Raw genomic sequence first — 17,386 nt, forward strand, 5'->3', positions numbered from 1 at the left:
ACAGTGGTCGTGGTGGTCACAGTAGTTGTGGTGGTCGTGGTTGTCATGGTGGTCACAGTGGTCGTAATAGTCACAGTAGTTGTGGTGGTCATGGTTGTCATAGTGGTCATGGTGGTCGTGTGGTAATGGTGTGCACAGTTTTCGTTGTGGGCACAGTAGTTGGGGTGGTCATGGTGGTTGCAGAAGTTGTGGTGGTCATGGTTGTCACAGTGGTCGTAGTGGTCATAGTTGTTGTGGTGGTCAGAGTGGTTGTGGTGGTCACACTAGTTGTGGTGGTCATGGTGGTGACAGTGGTCGTGGTGGTCACAGTAGTTGTGGTGGTCGTGGTTGTCATGGTGGTCACAGTGGTCGTAATAGTCACAGTACTTGTGGTGGTCATGGTTGTCACAGTGGTCATGGTGGTCACAGTGGTCGTGGTAGTCACAGTAGTTGTGGTGGTCATGGTGGTCACAGTGGTCGTGGTGGTCAGAGTAGTTGTGGTGGTCGCAGAAGTTGTGGTGGTCATGGTTGTCACAGTGGTCGTGGTGATCATAGTTGTTGTGGTGGTCACAGTAGTTGTGGTGGTCATGGTGGTCGCAGTAGTTGTTGTGGTCGTGGTGGTAACAGTAGTTGTGGTGGTCATGGTGGTCACAGTGGTCGTAGTGCTCATGGTGGTCACAGTGGTCGTGGTGGTCAGAGTAGTTGTGGTGGTCATGGTGGTCACAGTGGGCGTGGTGGTGAGAGTAGTTGTGGTGGTCATAGTGGTCACAGTAGTTGTGGTGGTCGTGGTGGTCACAGTAGTTGTGGTGATCATGGTTGTCACAGTGGTTGTGGTGGTCAGAGTAGTTGTGGTGGTCATGGTGGTGACAGTAGTTGTGGTGGTCATGGTGGTCGCAGTAGTTGTTGTGGTCGTGGTGGTAACAGTAGTTGTGGTGGTCATGGTGGTCACAGTGGTCGTAGTGCTCATGGTGGTCACAGTGGTCGTGGTGGTCAAAGTAGTTATGGTGGTCATGGTGGTCACAGTGGGCGTGGTGGTGAGAGTAGTTGTGGTGATCATAGTGGTCACAGTAGTTGTGGTGGTCGTGGTGGTCACAGTAGTTGTGGTGATCATGGTTGTCACAGTGGTTGTGGTGGTCAGAGTAGTTGTGGTGGTCATGGTGGTGACAGTGGTCGTGGTGGTGACAGTAGTTGTGGTGGTCGTGGTGGTCATGGTGGTGACAGTGGTCGTGGTGGTCACAGTAGTTGTGGTGGTCATGGTGGTCACAGTGGTCGTGGTGGTCATGGTGATCACAGTGGTCGAAGTGGTCACAGTAGTTGTGGTTTTCCCTTTTTGTCACAGTTGTCGAAGTAGTCACAGTAGTTGTGGTGGTTATGGTGATCACAGTTGTCGTGGTAGTCACAGTATTTGTGATGGTAATGGTTTCAGTTTCCTATAATAGGCAATTTTCACATTGTTCATTTTAATCGACATGCCCAACGACCATTTCTCAGCCAAAGCAAAGGAAACTGCCATGAAATAATGTGGAAGCCAATAAATTAGGTACTTTCCATTTTGGGACGTTGGTAAAAGATCAGATTATTCGCTCCAAATTTTTCTTTTTATCGTTGTTATTATTTTCATTTTTAATTTGAACTTGTGCGCTTGGTCTATTTTATTTTTTACTCAACTCTGCTCAGTTGCCTGTCTTTGTCGTTGTCTTTGGGATCCATTCGGATTGAGAGAAACAAAAACAAACGTTTTGTTCCTTTATCAGAAAGGAATAGTTGTGTATATTTTCATTTGAAGGGGTTTGCCCATCACTTGTTACAATTCATGTGAATTTTTTCATCTTTATCTTATGAAAAGGAAAATTAGAGAGAGCAAAAATATTATTAGGTGTTTTGAGAAGAACGAAATAATTGTTCTTGAAGCATGTTTTGTTGTCAAATTTTCGGAAATGGTGACCAAAACATAACTGTATCGTTTATAAAGGGGAGCATATGTAGAGGATATTACACGGTGGCGAGAAGATATGAATTTTATGTTCTCGTGGCAAGAACAATATCTCCGAGTCAGCGAAGCGAACTTTTGACTTAAGTTAGCTCTTGGAGATGAAAAAAGAAATTGCAAAAATACCTACTGAAGCACAGAAAAAAAACTGCGAAATTCACCGTGTATTGAAACGAGACTATAACCGTGTAAAAAATGGACAACTATATGCCCTGCACAACAGACTTGGAGGGCAGCAAGACTGAAGACTTTTGTGATCCACGGCTTGGAAAATCTATCAAAACTCCCCAAATAAAAATTTGCCAAAAGCTGTTGTAAGAACATTTTAATCCCACAAACAGCGCATTTTTCAAAGCCTGGAGTCCCAAGCGGCTGCATAGAGGAAGAAGAGACAATGTTATTTGAAGCTTGGGGGCAGGCGGAATTATGATGAACACTTATTTATTTATTTATTTATTAACGCCTGTGTCGCAAATGGAGGTTGGGTGCTCAAGGATCTGGGGACTGGTACCAACGACCCAAACCCAGGTCGGTGGAACACCCCATAAGCCTGCCCTACCCGCAACCCAGCCACGAGCCCCGCCAGCCACACCAGCCCCAAATCAAGCTCCCGTCACACTGAACAGTGAGTTCAATGGAAAAAACTATAAAGGAGTGGCCCTGACTCCCTTGAGTAGGCAGAGGAGTGCGGGGAAATACTAGAAAGCACCTGAGCGCCAACACACCCAACGCTGAGCCAAGCAAAACCACGACGACATGCGAAGGCGCACGCATAATATGCAAAAGAACCGCTGACCGCTAAAACTGCCAGAGGACGCCACGGAAAAGCACCACATGCAAATAACACACGCACACGCTAAAAAACGCATGCGAGTCATGCGAATTTCGCATTTAAGTCTAAGCACCCATTTCAAATAGCGCTGATAAACAGTTATTAAGCTCGCATGGCTCGCAGCCATGGCTCGCACGGCTTGCACGGCTCGCACGTTTGGCTCGCTGGCTCGCTGGCTCGCACGTTGGCAAAACTCTTGCGAATCGACCCAACACGTTTGCGAACTGACGGTTTGCGAAACGACTCGTCGGCGAAACTACCGGTTTCCATAAACTGAAATGAACAAATTAACACCAATCAAATCAAGTCAAATCAAATGTTGCAAATAAATGCAGTACAGCTGTAATTTAGAAGAAAGTACCATTGAGATGAACAGGTGGATAAACAGATAAGCACGCCTTTCCAGCGCCCTCCCAGCTTGATTAGGGAGCTTAATTAAGCACGCGCGTTTTTGAGACGCGTACGCGGACGGCAACCGGAAGAGACCATCTCGAGAGTCAGGACAGTGGTGTCTCCTAGACTCTTATACTAATCATCTCTAATGGAGAAAAGATACTTGGCAATATGAAAGTGGTTGTGTGAAGACAAGCTCAAAGGGAAAACAACTCACTTCCGGTTGCCGTCCGCGTCTCAAAAACGCCCCATAGAGAGCTTAAGCATGCGCATTTTTGAGACGCGGACGGCAAGAAGTCAGCGTTTCCCCTTTTAACTTGTCGTCACACAACCACGTTTATATTGCTAAGTATATTTTCTCCATTAGAAGATTAGGATAAAAATATGGTTGACACCACTGTGCTGGCACGTGAAATGTTCTCTTCCGGTCCGGTTATGTTTGGGTACTCTGTGGTCTACTCTGTGCACATTAGAACTGGGCATGCGTTATTCATCAAAACATGAAGTACAACATTTATATGGAGGATTTGTATTGCAGTTACGTTATTTTGTAGAGCTTTCACTGCCATCTTCAGCATGAGGCGGAATTTTACCGGCTCAGGTAAAATTCGTGAGATTATAGTCCGAGCAATTTATCATTACATAAGCTGATTTGCACTGCATTTCTTTCAGGGAGTCGATATGACAATTTTGAAGAAGCAAGTCCACTTGATCTCAGTCGAGGTTAGCTGAAATTAAAATTGCAAGGTTATATTTAACGCAGAGCTGAGGTCAATCAGTTAATCTCCGTTCACTCTTTTACTAGGTTATGTATGCACATATTTCTTTGTAGACGAATTTGTTTCTAATGCAGCTAGAGGTAATGGTCGAGATGACCAAGTTAATAGTTCATGCATGCAGATATTATAACTCTCCTGTCCCTTTATGCTCTGTTTATTTTGGTCTGCTTTTCAGTATAAAAATTATGGTTTCGTAGCCCAATGGTTGTCAGGTATTTTTTACCAACTGGATTTACTAATTTTAGGAAGTTCAGACTTCTCAAAATATTTTTGGGGAGCAGGTCTTAAGGAAAATGGAGATGGTTTGGTGCTAAATGCACCCAAGCGAGTGCCCATAGGATGGAAGCTTCTTGGGGAGTCTGGGGTGGGGGGGGGGGGGGGGGCATGTACTAAAACCCAAAACACTGAAATGGAACCACCGGAAGGAAACCACCAAAACTGCCGGAACCATCGATACAAAACCAGCGAAACCAGCGAAACACCAAACGAAACCACCGGAACACACGAAACAGCTATAAAAACTGGAACAAAACCATCGAAACAGACATGATTGCAGTATAAAATTTGACCTCCGGGCTGATTGTCGCCTATAATAATTTCTATAATAATAATTTCGGCCTAAGGTTGGTTTTTAGGCCAAGGATTGGCCAAATTGAGGGTTTTGGGTTACTTTCAGAAAGATAAAACAATGACCTGCAACAAGTGACCTGTGGAATGTGACCTGTGTTTTAGACCCGCCATGGCTGAAAGCATGGTCTTTCTCCAAGCTTAAGGGTGGCTTAATGTCACACACTCCAACAGACAATGATTTTTATTTTCAAGCCCAGAAGTGACACCACTCTTTGACGTTTTGTTTTGAAGTAATCTAATTCAAATGTACATTCTGTTGTTTTATTCTCAGATCCTGCTGATAACATGAAAGATCTTTTGACTCAGATCACTTGCAAGGAAATGTCTACCTCTAAACGAATGGGATATGTCAACAACTTCACAAAGGTATTGTGCATTGATTGCAATGAAAATTACCAATATAAATGAAATGACAATAGTCATTAGTTTTGATTAAGCATTTGGTTACCAATGACATCATGAAAGGAGGATTTTTGTTAAGGGCGTGATTATGAAATGATAAATGTAAATGTTTGAAAACATTTGAACACTCAACTCAACCGTGATCAAAATGTAAACAAAAAGTTGATGTGATTGGTCAACTAAGTCATTTTGTTGTTGATCAACTGTAAAATGCCTCTAGAGGTGTTTTCAGCCAATGACATCTAGGCTTAACTGACAATCGACCAATTTCAGCACAACTTATTTGACCAATCACATGAACAACCAGAGTGATTATACCATTTACTGATGTTATACAAACTGATCACTTGACTCTGAAGCTGACTTCCACTCATGTTGTTGAAATGTCCTTCTCAGGACTACACTTACCCAGACTATTGTACTTCACATACCAGCAGTTATGATACTGTAAACTGAAGGTCCTGTTTCATGACACATGACACTAATTAGGGTAGGTTTCAGTAAGCATCACAAGGTGTCCTCCAACTGATGCTCCTCAAGTAGAGACGAACAGCTGCCTTACCACGAGTGTCTAGAAAACACTGATCAGTACTTTAATAGTGTATGATTCACACCATCGTCAATCAGTAAAGGGCAGTGTTGTTAAGTGTTTGTATGACTGGGCCAAATGTTATGTCATCAAACCTTCAGCCATCTCTGAGAAAATGCTGATTCCATCAAACAATAAACATGACAGGAGATTCTATTGGAACATCAACAAACCATCAAAGGAGCAATAATTTCAAATCAGACCTCTTAGGAAATTTCTCAAAGGAATGATAAGAATCAAGTCCACCTGTCGCATCCGACCACCTCAATGATACTTACTATAGTAGGACATAGCCAGTCAACCTTATCGCCTGAAGAAGACAACCATTATTATTATACATTGGTGTCACCAGCTTGATTTTGATTGGCTATAAGCACGCAGCTAATTCTTGCTTGCTCTGTTTCTCTTACATCATACCTACAAACAATAGATTTTATATATGTAGAGTTGACGTCATACCTACAGACAATAGTTTTATGCATGCAGAAGTGACGTCACCTGACACACTAACCAGCAATGAGTTTGATCAGTTTTGTCATGGCGGAGCTCAGCTCAAGAATATGCATAATAAAACAATTATTGAATTCGGTTTTCGCATGTTAGCGATAATTATCAAGGCCTCAGTTTGTGTTATCCGCCTCAGCCTTCAGCTTCAGCAGATAACACAAACTTTGGCCTTGATAATTATCGCTAACATGCTCAACCTCATCCAATAATTGTTAAGTAGCGGTGGAAATGTCTGAACTACAACCTAAGTGACTGTACATTGTGAGACAAAGGATCATACATGTATGTCTTATTATTTAGCCCAAGAGGACTTTTCTCAGTTCTTTAACATAACATTTTAAAAAAATTAACATGTATATAGATGAGTGTTGACGAGGCATGAAATACAATTCAGTGTGTGATTGATAAAGTTGATGAACTGGTACATTTAAAAGATATTATTTTTGTTATTTAATTTTGAATAATTTATATTTGCATTCAACAGCTGATTCAAAGTGTTGGTGAACCATCGAAATTTGGTTACTCACTAGAAGACATCATTAAATGGTACACAAGAGCAAACTTGACTATAATGTCGTCTTGGTGAAAGGTATTGCAACTGTAACAGGAAAGCATGAGATGATCCTGATGTTTCTCCAAGTTTTCTCTTTGCTGTTGCATTTCCTTCAGAAGAAACAGCCATGATCATTCATTTATCGACAGACCTTGTTCTTTAGAGGGGCACTTTCATGTAGATTGTAACACTGTCTGGTCAAAGTTTCATAAACCTTACCTATATTAAACAGTCCTTGATCTCTTTCAATTTGTTTATTCACCTGTTCATTATTTCTTACGACATCAAGTCAATCTAGAACAAAAGGAGCCAAAATGTGTTTATCTAATTTATCTGAGTTACAACATGAAAATTTGAAGATGAAAGTTCACATAAACGTTTTGATCATAAGTTTGAACATAATTCTTTCTTGGCCGTCTATTGTAAAAACCAGGGCCCGGTTGTTCAAAAGCTGATTAGCGCTAATCCCAGATTAAGAACTAACCGAGGAGTTTATTTTTCTACTCCCAAGTGCTGTTCAATGCTGATATTCGGCAAAACTTTACATTAAAAGAAGTCAATCTTGAGAAACAAAAATAAGCAAAAGAAACTTTTACCAAAAAGTTGAAAATGTGAAACAAAAGTTTACGCTAATCCTCAATTAAGTTAATCAGCTTTTGAACAACCGGGTCCAGGTATAAATCTTGATGGCTTGTGTTTTGAAATACATTACCGTGTAAAAGAATTTTTTTTTTAAGAATCAGTTTCGTCATTATTTTGCACTGTCACCAGCTGAAAAGTGTTGCTTGGATGTTCATTGTCTTACTAAAAATAGCAATTATATTGACAAGAGTTGATATATGAAAGCCAAATTATATTTGAGCTGTGGAGAGAATGAAGTTAAGATGCATATCACAGTTATGAACATTATTTCAGCAGTAACGAAAGAAAAGTTGTGAGGCGCGGTGGCCTCATGGTTAGAGTGCTAGACTCCGGATCAAGTGGTCTGGGTTCGGGTCCTGGCCGAGGACATTGTGTTGTGTTCTTGGGCAAGACACTTTACTCTCGCGGTGCCTCTCTCCACCCAGGTGTGTAAATGGGTACCAGCAAAATGCTGGGGGTAACCCTGCGATGGACTAGCATCCCATCCAGGGGGGAGTAGAAATACTCCTAGTCACTTCATGCTAATGAAACCGGAGATAAGTGCCGGCCTGATGGGCCTTCTGGCTCGTAAGCAGAGACTTTACTTTACTTTTAACGAAAGAAAAGCCTGAAATGTTGTGCGTTCCTTTCTTTACTACTCAGGTGATGTTTATACATGTGTAACTGCGAAGATCTGCATCTTAAACTTAATGATAGCTGTTTCATTTTTCTTTTGTGATCAATTAGCCCACAATTAGCCACCTCCTTGTAGAGCAAAAAGTATTTTAAATTCTTTTAATTTATGCTAGTGGTAGTGCTTAAAGAGGCACTGTTACGCTTCATTTTCTGCTCACACTTGCAACATTCCTGACAACCCACTGACAAGATATGAAATATATTTATGGCACAAACAGCTGTTGTATTTAATTTTTGGTGTCTTTCTGAAGATGCTGTCACCAAACTTGAAAAACTCTTTCAACCCATTTCCATCCTCTCCATCCTTGGTTGCCAAAAACGAAGAATAGCTTCAGTGCACCTCAGTGGTCACTGCCAAGAAAACTACAGCATTACCTTTTGGGTTTCATTGATGCAAGCATAGTTAATTGAGAGCAGTGGTTATGAAACCCGACAAATTTCTTTGTTGTAGGTTTTTGTTCTCTTTTTTGGCCTTGACCGTGCACAAAACATAATAGTTGTTTACTCCGTACTGAGGAACTAACCAATAGAAATGTGTTGGTTACGTAATTCATGCATAGTGTATGAGCGCAAAACAAAAGATTGTGCACGGTCGTGGACTTTCCAACCTACATCTTGGCATCTTTGTTTGCTCCTTTGATGTTTGCTGAGCTTCCAAACCAGTCCCCTCTATTAACTATGATGCAAGGAAGTCTTTTAGTGTTTTGAAGTTTGACTAAAATAGCGTGACACTGCCTCTTTAACTGCTACTGTTTGAAATCCCAGGGACTCCTTCTTGAATATGGATGTAGTCATGGAAACAGGCCCACACCAGGAAATCAACTGAATGACTGACTGGAAAGGCTTGCTGAAATTGTAGTTGTTAACTTTGTTAAATCATTATACAACCAATTTTAAAAGATTGATTATTTTTGTTCATTTCATTTCCAGCCTAATGCTTGCTCTTGTTTCAACTGCAAAAGAGGTGCGGGCTGCAGGGTTGCGGGCATTTCGTCATTTGTTTTCTGATGAGAAAACTCTGTCTAAGATACTGGACTTCAGGATTGACATCTTTGTTGTCAGGTGCTCTTTAATTTCTATCCATTTGAACTTGATATGCTTTTTTCTTACAATGTTTAGTAAACAGCAACAGCTGGTTTATGTGATGTGTTCTGCAACACTATAGAGCTCTTCATCCTGTGTTTTAGAGAAAAAAATATTTGCAACCTCCTGAAGGTTATGAAAATATTTTGGATAGCATGCTGTAGTGTCCACTTTCAGGTTATTTGGATCTACGGTGTATGACTGTATGTATGTACAGTGTAGCTTTTCCTATGTTTTGTTCCTTGGAAAAGACATTTTTTGTCCACTGTTTGTTTCCATTTTGTTGTAAAAGTGAGTATCAGGAAGTGATATACTATGGAGATGGGGGTAAAGCTTTAGTGACTTCATTGCAGTAACTCCAATCCTCAGGAGAGACAATAAGTACTCTTATTAATTTGATAACTGCTTTATGCTGCTGAAATGGGATGAGCTCCATTGGGGGACTGCCTTCCGAGCTTGTGAGCTATTTATAATGTCCTGAATTAAATTATGATGTGTACTAAATTAAGAGCACAGAAACCAGCAGTGGTTATGATCTGTATTTGAGTTTGAAGGAGTCTTTAATACATTCATGTAGATGGCTATTAGGATGATCGTAAAAAAAATGTATTTGAGGATAATTATATACCGCATAGCACCACATTATGTGACTTTTAAATTAATTGCCTGAAATGTGTTGACATAAAACATCTTGCATGTTGAACATTTTACATGTAGGTCATTGGACATGATACATGCTTTTGAAGTGGAACGTGTTCAGGCATTAAGGTTCATTCGAAAGGTCAGTTGAGTCTCCTTTTCATGGGAGCCAGTTCAGAGCTGCCTGAAATTTCTCCTCTGAATTGGCTTTCATGAAGTTTTTTAAACTTTGCTGATAGTTCTGTCTCAGATTGCTAATTACTATTCTATAATAAAAAATGGGGGTCACCCAGTTCATTTTTGAGATAAAAGCAAGTAAATACGAAATATAGCGTGTGTTTATCTTATTTGCATGGAACTTAATAATGTGTTATTGATAGTTGTTTAATATGTATGCTCAATTGCTGTTAATGTATCAGTTTTTCATTATTTTGTGACATAGACCTCTAAATTTTACAGTTGTGTGCTTTGTTACCTGGCCTCTAAATGAAATTGAGGCTGGTGTTGAGCTTGTTATGATACAGACCCTCCCTCCTTTTCTTCTGTTAATGATGTTGTCATGCTAAATTAAGGGGAATTTACATAAGAAAAACAGTGCGGTTTCTATCAAAACAAGGTCAACTCCAGCCTCACTTTCATTCATAGGCCAGGTAACTAAGCATAAAAAGTGTAAAATGGACTATTAAGTTGAGCAGTCAGAGGATCCTAACTTATACAAACAACTGAAGGTGTAAGGAGGCCAAAAACACTTCCTTTGCCAGATTTCGTACTGTTTACCTGACTTTTTGCCTAATATGCTCCTTCACAGAGGCAATTATACACTGGTCAGGATGTTCCCAAGACTGTTTGCACATAGCAGTGTTTCCAGATAAAAGGTCTGTCTGAGGTCAAAAACCCAGACTCTAGATTGCCTAGAAATCAAGGGATAGACTTTGGAAAGCATACAGAGACCCACCCACCTATCCTCAGCTTGACCCAGTTATATTCCTCATGGCTATCCTGCTGTTATGACTTATCTGGAGTATTGTATGTACAGTAGTAACCAAAACAATCACTGTACATGAAGTACATGGATGAAAAAATACACATTCTTACTGTTGGTAGATAATTGCTGTTAGCCCTCGGCTGTGTCCAATGTCAATAGCTGCTACCCTGGTGTCTGTTGGAAATGATGAAGGTGATGATGCGGACAGACTGCGCAGAGCATGTGTTGCCACCCTCTGTGAACTAGGTACTACCTAATTCTTAAATTCTATTAGGTGGAATAATTTTAAGTAACATGCAAGAATTTGGTCACATCTGGAAAACCATCACTTTTGGCTTTTTAAATTTAAATCAAATCAGTAGTGTTCATTTCAATTTTTGAATATCATTAGGATAAGTTTTCAAAGCATCAACTTGGGGAGCTTGAAATTTTGGCCTTTCACCTCAAATGGGTACCCTGCTGGGGAGCGAAACCAAGGGGAATAGGATTGAACAAGACAGTGGAACCATTATTTTGTTTTGGTTTCTATTAATGCAGTGACACTGCAGAAAATGGTACATTTTGATAGTATACAAAAATTTGGTTTTATCAACAGAGTTGACAATGTAAATTAGCCACCCAGAGATTCTAGTCTCTGTACGGTGGCCAATTTACATTGTCAACTCCATTGACAAAACCAAATTTTTGTATACTACTTCCCCACCGACGCAGCACCACAGTTTCTTTAGAAACTACCCCCTTCACAGTTGGATGGTGTTTGGATGGTTACAAAAGTATTGTACTTATTCATACAAATGTAAAAGGTTTGAACCCAGGAGTCATATCATAATTAAGGTTAATGCTTTGGTGCGCAATAAAAGACAATACACACAACTTGGGCGTAAACGAGGGGCAGGGAATGTACTGGCAAGGCTCGGATAATACCCACCGCCGGTATGGACCACCGGATGAGGGGCCTTGGCAACTAGCCGAGGGGGTGCCTCATGCCTGTATTGCAAGGCGGGCATAGTTGCTGGCATAATGTCCTGGGGCCAAGTTAACCCAGTCCAGCAGAGTAACAATATGCCCCCTCCCTAATGGGGCTTCAGCACAGGGCTGAAGGGGTGCCGCAGGCAGCAATTCCCCGCCCAAAACGCCGAGATAAACGAGTGCCCTGTGCGAAGCCCATTTAGTGGTTTTGCTCCCAATTTGACAGGGAGAAAAGATGACCCCATCTCCACGGAGTTGCAATAGCGAAAAGCAAACATTGCCTGCCCCAAAGGTGAAAGTAGAGAACCGACGAGTGGAGATAGGGGTCGAAAGTACGACATGAGCATAAAAAAAAAAAATAAAATAAAATAAAATAAAATAAAAATAAAAAATAAAAAATAAAAACCCAAAGCCAATGGGCGTCGCATAGAGACTGGAGGGGATAGGACCCTCACACAAAACAATTAACTGGAGGGGATATGACCCTCGCACTAGACATTTGAATGGAGGGGATAGGACCCTTGCACTAAACATTTGACTGGAGGGGATAGGACCCTCGCAAAAAACATTCAACTGGAGGGGATAGGACCCTCACACAAAACATTCAGCTGGAGGGGATAGGACCCTCGCACAACACATTTGGCTGGAGGGGATAGGACCCTCGTGCAAAACATTTCCGTCAAAATAGTCATTTCCAATAGTACTACATGAACTTGAGAGGGCAGAAAGCCTAAGGAAAGAGAATGTCACAGAAAGCCCTCAAGTGCCGAATGGGCCTTTTTCCTTTTTTGTTTTAAAGGAGAAACATGGCATTAAGCTTAGGATAGTGCTTTCACCCATGTGATGGCTGGCATGTGGCTGAAAAGGGGATGAAAGGCAATCGTAGAATGGAGAAATGAGGGTGGGGGGGGGGGGGGGAAGCAAACGCACACAGCAGGCTTCCAGGGGGATGCCAACATGATTGCTGTACCCATAGGTGAAAACACTATAGGTTCAGGACAATACAGGAAAATATGAATTAAGTTATCCAAGGAACTGTCATAGATCATTACTGATTGTTACAAAAATCCAAGTTTCAATGAGATACTCAAGTGCTTTCAAGGATTCCAGGGGGTTGTTAGCAGGAGGAGCAAGAGGCCAATGACTGAGGAACCTGACATATTGTTTCCTTTGGAGTCCTGATGTAAGCTTGGTATGTGTTAGGATTCCAGCGACCCAGAATTTGAAGAGCCAGTTGAAAATGCCAGTGATTCTGTCCGTTGTAGCAGCACCAATACTAAAGCTGTGAGAGGCAGAGGAGGAGCTGTCATTGTCACAGAGGTTTAAGAGAGACCATAAGTTGTTGGTGTGTGAAGTCTGGGTGAGATATGGTCCACAGGAGAAGCTGAAGAGTAGCTGGCCAGGGTCTTGAGTTGCAGTTTTGAGCATATAATCTTGCAGGGCAGACGATGCATAAAGGTCTGAGTTTGACCTTGCAAAACTGAGCCTGGCTGTCTCCCAGAAAGGGTCAGTTTTGGACTTTTAAGTTGCAGTGTCAAATGAAGTAGGGTGAAGGGTGTTGGGATGGAAAGAAATGTCTGTTCTAGCAAGGTGGGACTGAGGGTCAAAATTGCCATTGCAGGTAAATTCGCTGCTTCTTAAGAAGCCAAAAAATGAAAGGGTAAATGCAGCCCATAACATAAAGGAGTCAACATTTGGTAGACTTAAAAGGTTGTAACTTAGTATACTTAGATGCTATGGAGAACTGATGAGGTGATCAGGTGGTAAGCCTTCTTGCATTCCCATGGGAGAGCTTGATTCCCTTCAAACTTTTGTGAAGGACTGGCATAGCCAGAATGTCCAGGAGACGGCCAGACTCGATGTGAAGGTTGTCAAGTGCTGCCAGATAAACATAATCGTGCCGTAGGAGTCTGTATTGCACAGATGAGTAACAAAAGGGGTCAGGGTGAACTTGTGAGCAAGTCGAACAGGGAGGGGGATATGGAAAGCTGATTAAAAATGAAGGGGCACTCCGTAGGCCAACGGGACGGGCTGTGTTGAGGTAGTAGTGGTTTTTCCGGGCCATTCCCTGGAGCTCCCTCAGGGGTGAATGGGGATTAGTCTGGAGGCAGGTTACGGGGTCTGAAATTGCGCCTTCCTGGTTGCTAATGCGACTAAAAAATTGAGTACTGCCGACCAGAATTTCACAACTGGTCACCATTGTTAAGGTCAGATCTGTTTGCCAAGAGGTGTCTTACTTTTTATCCTGAGACTGTTTTGAAATAGAAATGAAGGAGTTTTTCCGTTAACAACCTCCATAACCTCACAAGCCGTTGTTTCTCATAAAATATGTATTGCAGGGGGAAAAACGACTCAGTAAAGAGATTCAAGGACTGGTGTGAGGAATGTACCACTATGGCGGATTGTGTTCGACAGGGTGTGACTAGTGTTTCCGTAGCTGAAATTTTCGACAAACTAGGGGGCAGATAGATTTCATTATTACATGTACATTCAAGGTCGGATACCTTTTCTCTCCAAAATGTGCGCTTTTGAAAGTGAAAAGATAATGCTTGACACATACACAAGACCATGCGGTCGTTGCTTTCTGGTATCTATAAAACAGGTCAAAATGTACAAGTTAATTTGGACCCTGGGGTAGATGTCTGTTTTAGAGGGGGAGGTTTGTGGCTGTTTTCCTACGAAAGTCAACATCATAGGAAGGCCATGCCAAGCCCGCAACTTCCTTTGGGTAATCGAATGGTCGCTTGATAGGGGAACATCTCTACCGCCCTTTGGGGAAAAGAAGTGAGAAGTGCAGAACCAGGGGTGGATCCAGAGTAGTTCAAGTGACTTGCAGAAATCACTCAAATTTCTCCCAAACCTTATTTTTCAGCCCTTTATTGCAGTTCACGAAGTCAACTATCCTTCTTGTTTTAATTTTTTGGAGAAATATGACAAGAAAATCGCTCCCAATTGATCGACAGATAAACAGCTTACTTCAACAACAAATCAAAACAAATCGCGAAATTCTGAAATCCCTGTTCGAGACAATAATTTTTTGCGAAAGAAACAACATAGCCCTCAGAGGTCCACGAGATGATGATCCACAAAATGCCAGTCTTTCTGGAAACTTTCAGGCACTATTAGAATTTCGAATTGACAGCGGCAATCAAACACTGCAACGTCACTTGAAAACTGCACCCAGAAATGCGACATATTTCTTAAACCCGTCAAAACAAGATGATTACAACTGTGGGTGCTATCATAGTGAATAATAATAATATTTTTCTATTATGTCTGACGAAGCAGCTGACGTATCAAACAAAGAAAAAACTTTCAGTGGTGATCAGATTTCTTGATTCAACCAAAACAGTCAGAGAAGGGTTTGTGGGATTCTACCTTTGTGAGGATGGAACGACAGGAGCAGCTTTCAAAGATTTAATATAGCTGATTTAGGATTATCTATGGATGACTGTCGAGGCCAATGTTATGATAGTGTTGGAAAATGGCATTCGGAGAGCACCAAATTTCAAATTTTCTTGGGGGAGCATGCCCCCAAACCCCCCTAGTTTAGTTGGTGCAAATCACTCATGAAAAATCCTGGATCCACCCCTGAGAAAACCGTACAGAAAATGCTGACAAGAATCGAGCTGGGCTTACTTTTTCCGAGAGGAGGGGGGGAACTCTTTGTGGTTTACCGATAAAGGAAATGGAAAGCGCGGGAAGGTCGTTATCTGAAAGGCGCGAGTTTTCTGGCAGCACCGCGACAAACTCAACATACTCACCCTTTAATGTTGCGCGTTTAACTTTGGTTGGAACATGTGCTGATAACGGCGACTGTCCTTGAAAAATGGGGAAGGAATGTTGTTGCTGGCACTGGGATGGTTGAGAAGGCTGGCGATGAAGTCGAAGTCGTCGGTGAGTAGCAAATGGCGGGAGTTTGTCGAGGTTGCACAGATTGAGGCGGAGGCTATTGAGGTTGGAGCAGGAACTGATTTGGCGGTAGATTCCTCGATTTTCGTCCACGATGATGGAAATAAGAGTAGCTAACGAGGTTGGGGACGTGTCTGTGTGAAGCTCTTCTTGCTTGGACGCCATCTTGGAATAAAATTTGACCGTTTTGACCGCTGTTTCAAGCAGCGCATCGTCAGGGATGGTGACAATTGGTGGGTCTATATAGGATGAAACTTCCTCAGCAGAGGCACTTGAAGTAAAGGGGTTTCACGGTGGAGCGTGAACGTTTCTCTGCCGGTCAGATGCCCGGGGGGGGTACTCGATGTATCCCTGGTTGGGGAGGTGGGGCACGGCCCCTCATACCCTGAACCTGTTTAAGACAAATATTGCTGATTTTCCTACCCATTTTATGACAGAATTCCGATTCTTGATACCCTGTTTAAGACATTTAACCCAGTTAAGACAAAAATTGAGAAATCGATACCCTGATTAAGACAAAAAATGATAAATTCGATACCCTGTTCAAGACAAAAATCCCGAACAACATACCCTGGCTGGCCGCACGTCCCCATTAAGCCCTTATAAGGGAGTACCCCCCCCCGGGGTCAGATGGACGCTTGGTGTACGCGAGCTACAAGATGGTGCGGAAGGAACAACGGTGTGAAGCCGTTCAATAAATTGTTCCGGAGTTCCAGTAATAAATAAAAGGTTTGAGATAGCAAGGGGCGTAAAAAACCGCGTTTGTGAGGTCGGCAAATTCCCCAGCAAAGATTAAATTGCTCAACGGAAAAAACAGAACTAGTTGAGCTTTGGAAATGTCAAACTGAGAAGGCTCGCATGGCGGGATGAATGAAATAGCCAAATAAGGTAGTTACGTGATGGGAAGTCACGCTCTCCTCCCAGGCGCTGCCCAGTATTTGCTTACCAGCATTAACATCTATTTTATTCTAAAATATCATAAAGTATGATCGTCTGGGTGAGTGTAGTCCTGAGAGGGACTTTTTGAGGTGACGTTGACTGATGTTTCGATAACCTGAGCAGAAGTCATCTTCAGAGTCAAGATGACTTCCACTGAGTTTATCGAAACGTCGGTCAATGTCATCTCAAGCAGTTCTTCTCAGGACTACACTCACCCAGAGGATCGTACTTTACTTTAGTTAATAATTATTATGCTAAGTACTTATTTTTGCTTGACATTATTTATTTTTATTTATTTAATGTGAGATGTACATGTAGCACCCGCTAGTAATATTGTCCAAACCAAGTAACTTCCACTTCTACTTTATTACTCTTCAACACTTTTGTATCCAGAATTCATATTCAGGAATAATAATTCCATTCCCTCTCAATTTCCTGAAGGACCTGGCTCAAATGTATATTAATAACTCTCCTAACTAGTTTCATTTCTTTTTTTAGCTGTAAAGAATATAATAGTTGCATCATACTGTGGCGGGATAAACACCATCATAAGAAATGTACTGGATTCACAGGTACTGATAAAATATCCCTTTTTGATGGTTCATTAGAAACTATTCAGCTTACCAAATCATTGCTAAGGGTCTGTTAGATTTCAATGTCCATAATTTTGCCCAGATACAGTACATGTAAAAGACTCAAAATTATGTATGGCTATTGAACATACTTTGGAATTATCTGAGGACTTTTTCAAAATGTAGGTGTTTATTGGCCAATGTAACAAGTGGTCTTTTACTTTAATGTCAGCTGAATAGCAAAATTACTGTTTGTCCCGTGCTGTTTCAAAGCGAGTCATGGTGCAAAACCATTATAAGAAAAATGAGTTTCAAA

At 41.6% G+C, this 17,386-nt stretch overlaps 1 protein-coding gene across 2 annotated transcripts in view; it reads left to right on the forward strand.

The window, feature by feature from the left end:
• The first annotated feature begins 3,691 nt into the window (after positions 1-3,691).
• Positions 3,692-17,386, forward strand: part of LOC137973377 (rapamycin-insensitive companion of mTOR-like) — a 51,436-nt gene continuing 37,741 nt past the window's right edge. The window contains exons 1-8 of one of the 2 annotated variants that reach the window (XM_068820172.1): positions 3,692-3,795; positions 3,867-3,917; positions 4,875-4,969; positions 6,586-6,647; positions 8,902-9,033; positions 9,772-9,835; positions 10,798-10,924; positions 16,997-17,070. In XM_068820172.1, coding sequence (XP_068676273.1) covers positions 3,771-3,795; positions 3,867-3,917; positions 4,875-4,969; positions 6,586-6,647; positions 8,902-9,033; positions 9,772-9,835; positions 10,798-10,924; positions 16,997-17,070 — 630 coding nt within the window. In that variant the 5' untranslated portion in view covers positions 3,692-3,770. Of the gene's footprint in view, positions 3,796-3,866; positions 3,918-4,874; positions 4,970-6,583; positions 6,691-8,901; positions 9,034-9,771; positions 9,836-10,797; positions 10,925-16,996; positions 17,071-17,386 lie in introns of those variants that run through there. The other variant, XM_068820173.1, reaches the window with a different exon arrangement.

The sequence above is a fragment of the Montipora foliosa genome, chromosome 10 (assembly GCF_036669935.1).
Source record: "Montipora foliosa isolate CH-2021 chromosome 10, ASM3666993v2, whole genome shotgun sequence".
NCBI lineage: Eukaryota > Metazoa > Cnidaria > Anthozoa > Scleractinia > Acroporidae > Montipora > Montipora foliosa.